Below are 5,401 nucleotides of genomic sequence, written 5' to 3'. Positions count from 1 at the left end.
ATTTTTGAAGGAGATGAGTTAGACCAGTACTTTATTGCTATTGAGCAGTGCCTAATCTTAGAGTGTAAAGATATCCCAACAGCGCTCTTACTATTAATAGCAAGTCACTATGTATTCAACATCAGTTATCAACCAAAAGCTCAGGATTTTTTCGCTTCTTCATTGAATCTAAATTGTTGAATATCTCATCCAGTGCATATAAAAGCAAATCTCCTGTGGCACTTTCTCACATTAATGGCATCACCAGGAAACACGAAGTACTTAATGGATAATTGTTTTTGTTCTTTTGCATCAAGGAAAAGTTGTATTTAATCATTATAATCATTTGGACAATGTTTTGTAAATAATACAAATCAAATTTGTCATTTAAAAAGAAATTTTGTTAAATTAGCAAAAGAGTAGTTTGTCAATGGAGTTTCATAGCGTTTACAAATTTGTTCTGTCAAATTGACTAAGTGATATTTACAGTGTGTATAATAACTTTTAATGTTACTCAAAATTTTTCTTGTAAGGACTTCAAAATTTTTCAGCAGCAGCCAGATCTATAAGCACTTGTAATTTGTAATAAACTTGTAGTACCAGCCACAAACAAGATCCAGATTTGATAATGACAGCTTCCTCTCTTCTTAACCCTGTCATACATAAATGATGCTCTGTGAATCAATGCTTAACTCTGATGAACAGTAAACCCTCTCTCCCTGTCCATTATGGCAACAAGTAATGAATGAATATTCAGGGCCATAGCCAGACACTTAAAAGAGGGTGTTTTGTGTTGCTGCATGCGAAGTGCGCAGCAAAAAATTTAGGCGGAAGTGGGCATAGTCTCCGCTACGCATGCACATTACAGATTAGACTGAGATTACAGAACAAGAAATATTGTCAAAAATTACACAAAGGGTTCCTTGGTGAGTTTAGAAACTACTCTGTTTGAGAAGGCAACAGTAAAGAGGCAGATTGGAACCTTCGTGGATGTTTTTGTATGAAGGGGTGTGTAATATGATCAATTTCGCGGTTGGTGGAGTAATGTGTATAGATCAAAGACAAAGCAGATAATCTCTCTTCTGTTTGAGAGGCTCGTAAGTAGTTATTTAGTTGCCTCAGAGCTGAGGCGGACCTCTCACATGAGCAAGATGTCATTGGCAGTGTAGCAAAAATTTTGAGAAGTGCATACAGGTTTGGTGTTGTATCTTGTGAGCACTGCTTTAGAATATCATGGAGTGCTGTTTGTCGGTCTCTCATTACAACATGAAGCCACTTTAATTTCCAAATGTGAAACTCTTCATCTATAACAAGTGGATTTGGCAGATTATCTTTGTATAATTCCACTGCCTTTGCAATTGAAGTTGCAGATGAGGTGGAAGTTATCATAGTTGGAAGAGACTGAATGGTTGCAGCAGTTTGGAAGACACCATCAAAGCAGGAAGAAATTTCATTAAGCAAATGATCAAGGAAAGGAATGGTTGTTGTAGTTTTCATAAATTCTTCAACTGAATCAGTCAGATTGTTAGCTTGGTATTGTTGGCATTGACAAGTGTGAGGTTTTGTAACACTTATATTTGACTTCTCTGCCAGCCTGCAACTATGCTGATAAATGTGGCTAGAGTAACTGTCTACATCATTTCTTAAATGCTGCAGGCTAAAAGTTGTTTCAGACAGTAGTTGTCATCCTTGAATAATATCTTGACTTTCACCCTGAATCAGTACAACAAACTCCTTGAAATACATCAATGACTGGTGGAGTAATATCAAGGTGTACAAAATTTCGAATGACTCTAGAGATTTGAGATGTGCCATTGCATTTCGTTTGTCATCAGGTGTCCAGCACTTGTCATTTTACAGTGTTAAGGATGGCAAAGAGCTAATCTTTCCCACCCTTCTATATTTTCCACCCGTCTTGTCACACACACATTGAGTAGTGGAGTTCTTTGGCTACCATCAGGCAAAGCTCTGAATAATAGCTTTTAGTAAACCTTCCCTCGTTGGGGAATATTTTATATAGAGAGTTATGCCTTTAATGACATCAATACAGTTTCCTACTATTGGTATGGAGCAGGAAGATGCAATGACAAGATTAATTGAATGGCCTGCACAATGAGTGTAAAGTACCTTAAGCTGCTTCTCTTTGATTAGCTTCTGTACTCCACCCTTTTCTCTACTCATGGTAGATTCTCCATCATATCCCTGTCCTCTTAAATCATTCAATAAAAGCCCAAGTCCCTCCAAAGTAGCAATGATGGCGCATGAAATATCTACAGCTCTTACTCTTTCCATCATTATAAATGCAATGAAGTCTTCGCGGATGTTATTATGGGCATCAACGTAACGAAGACATATTAGGAGATACTCAACATTGTGACATGTGACTTCATCAGCCATAACAGAGAAATATCGAACTTCCTTTACTTCATCAACAATGCTTTCCCTGATAATGTCATAGCCCATTACTTCTATCAGCTCATTTTGTGATGTTGGTGATAGATATGTGACATTTCGATGAAGAGGACACTCTAAATGGGCCTGAAGCACTGAATCAGTTTCAGCAAAGGTCTTTAAAAGGGCTAAGAAATTACCAGGGTTTGCTGTAGTAGTCACACTTTCGATGGTTCCACAAAATGGTAGGCCTTGTTTGCCAAGATATTTGACTGCCCGTATGATTTGTTGAAGAATATGTCTTCTATTCCATTCAACTTGACGTTGTAGTGCTGTACTTGTTTGAACATCAATTCTCCTGGATGGATTTCAGTTGTTGTTTTCAGAGCATCAGCAGCAACTATAGTTTTTGAATGGTAAGAAAATTGTGAGTGATTCCTTAAAGTACTGCTAATCTTGACCCAGTTAGAGAATGGCGTATTAACTAGAATTCCTTTACCATTACGTTTAGATTCTGTCAGGAGAATTGAACATGGGCCACAGAAAACACCATTCAGAGAAGGACTATATGGCAGCCAAGAGTATTTCCTTAACCAGTCCACATTAAATTTTCTCATACAGCCATGGCCATAGGAGCTTGGAAGAACTGAAGGTGGAGGCATGTGACTGAAAAGCATGTCATACTTTTGACTGCTTGAGAGGTTGCTTATAGGTATGCAAATTTCTTGATCAGTCTTTCCTGGATCTACAAGCTACCCAATATCATTGATTTTACACTCATCTATTTGTAGTGTAGAACTGCTTTCATTAGTCTCCATTTCTGTAGTATCGCATGTATCTCTTTCCTTAGGCTCTGATTGCAGTGATAGATCAATTTCAATATCCCTGGTATCAGCAAAAGTATCTGCTAACAATGATAATTGAAATACTTGATTAAGAAGGCAGTTTCAATTAGAAAGTTACCATCATCATGAGTGTCTTTTGACAGCCTGGGATACTTTGAAAAGAAAGACCTTAAGTCATTACCAGATCTCTTCATTTTATAACAGCTTTTTAATTTTATCGTAGATTAATCACTTAATAATTAGAAATAATCAGTAATCAATTGCAGTTTATACAGTTTATTAAATCAATAATAATGAATAATAATGATAATCACACCTAATGTAAAAGGTGGGAGTGACTCCGCAAAAATGGCTGACTAGCTGTGCTGCTGAATGCCAGTCCTTCTCAAACTTCTGTACTCTGCAGTGCTGTTCTTTTAAGCCAGGAGCTCGGCTAAGTAATTTTTTGTAGCTACAATAGGGGGTTCGTCCGAAACTCCTCTGGCTACGGGCCTGATTTTCACTGTTATTTGTTATACATTGATTAATCTCACTTCCTAAATGCAGCTAGATCTCTTCGTACTGAGCAATACTGCATGGATATGCACCATTGGTTTCACACATTACTCACATTGCACATGCAGTGATAATATGTCACATTAAACAACCAATGTTTTTAAGGTAATGTACCTCCCATACACCATACCCACATTTCATCAACAATCAATGCTTAAGAACTATTAATAGACTTAACTGCTTGGAAATGATTAGTACCAACATGCTTCAAATATAAAGCAGGTGTATTAGTATCACAAGAAATGCAATATAAAGTTTGGTTTCCATATCTAACCCAGCGAACAAAAGCATGAGCAAGTGAATATATAGATACAACTAACATTGCAGTTAGTGTAATAATCTCTGCATCAGTGACCCACACAATTTCTATACATTTTGGACTTGTTTATGTAATCAGATATGCTTCAATATCTGGTTGCACTTAATGCTATTAATCAATTGTTCAAAGTTTTGCATATTACTAACAATTGCTTTACGTAATTCGTAATGCTGAGAAATTGACCCATTAATGAGATATGAAAGGGCATAAAATAAAGAGTTCCATGACCAGGGACATCAAGAGTACTATTAGGAACTCTTTTATCTGACAATAGTGTTGTTGCACTACCATGTAAAATTCTAGCAGGTGTTACAAACTTAAGGTTTAAAATATCACACCACCTTCTTTGAAATTCTTCATTACCAGGGTAGTAAACAAATTCCCATTGTCTCCTTTTACAATGTCTGTTTTGCAAGGCTCTAGATAAGTAAAGATGATGTCATCTTGTTTAGGAATACTTGTCTTTAATTTAATGATTGAGAGTTTTATAGATACAATCAGACTACTACTACAATGGTCATTTTTTACAACACACTTAGTTTTATCATCTTCCGGTTTACATTTAATATTTGGGAGTTCTATAGATAAAGTGAGACTACAAATATCAACATGTTTGATATTATATTTGGCTTTTGTCTTTTAAATTAAGTGAAACAATTAATTTGTCATCTGTTTTTGGGCGAGGCAATGCCAAAGCACTATTGTCAGTACTACTGTCTACATCAACTTTTTTTTTGGGGCGAGGCTGATTTAAAGCAATATCACATATTTCACTCTTCTTAGGGCAATTAAACTTTCGTAAAGTAGTACTCTTACATTTATTGCTACTAACAGTACAGTCACTAGTACTTTGTACATGACTTACAGGCACCATGGCATTCTAACTACAAGGTTCACCATCATCAATTGCATCAGTCACTTGAATCTTTCCCTTCTTTCCTTTACTTTTCTTGATTTGTGTTAAATCATTTCGAAATTTAGTTCTGTGGCGGTTGATTTCATTAATGCACAGATTACTAACTTTGACAAAGAGGGGATCAAATGATATTATTATATACTTGTAGTAAAGACCAAAGAAATATTAGTTATGATACAAGCCATAATACATGCTTAATTAAAGCCACAGTGGATTATCACAAAACCACAGTGTGCTATGTTGATAGCACACTCATTTAAGTGTGCATTTAATGCCAGGAAAGTGCCAATGTGCATTATCAGTGGTAATACAGTCTGGCTTTACAAAGAAATGCTTTGAAGTGTTAATGAGCAATAGTAAATGAATGACAAATTGACAAAAATGATTAGATAATTA

The 5,401-nt window shown here is 35.9% G+C and overlaps 1 protein-coding gene across 1 annotated transcript; it reads right to left on the bottom strand.

Moving 5' to 3' along the window:
- Positions 1 to 1,935: 1,935 nt before the first annotated feature.
- Positions 1,936 to 2,442, bottom strand: LOC105312881 (zinc finger MYM-type protein 1-like). Its single transcript, XM_011405866.1, has one exon. The coding sequence runs from the start codon at positions 2,440 to 2,442 to the stop codon at positions 1,936 to 1,938; it is 507 nt and encodes a 168-aa protein (XP_011404168.1).
- Between the last annotated feature and the right edge of the window lie 2,959 nt (positions 2,443 to 5,401).

The sequence above is a fragment of the Amphimedon queenslandica genome, unplaced genomic scaffold (genome assembly GCF_000090795.2).
Source record: "Amphimedon queenslandica unplaced genomic scaffold, v1.1 AMPQUscaffold_13390, whole genome shotgun sequence".
NCBI lineage: Eukaryota > Metazoa > Porifera > Demospongiae > Haplosclerida > Niphatidae > Amphimedon > Amphimedon queenslandica.
This window is presented reverse-complemented; position numbering and strand designations above follow the sequence as displayed.

Bases quoted from the DNA above. Each gene is read 5' to 3' on its own strand.
- LOC105312881 (XM_011405866.1), bottom strand. From the start codon at position 2,442: ATGGGCTATGACATTATCAGGGAAAGCATTGTTGATGAAGTAAAGGAA.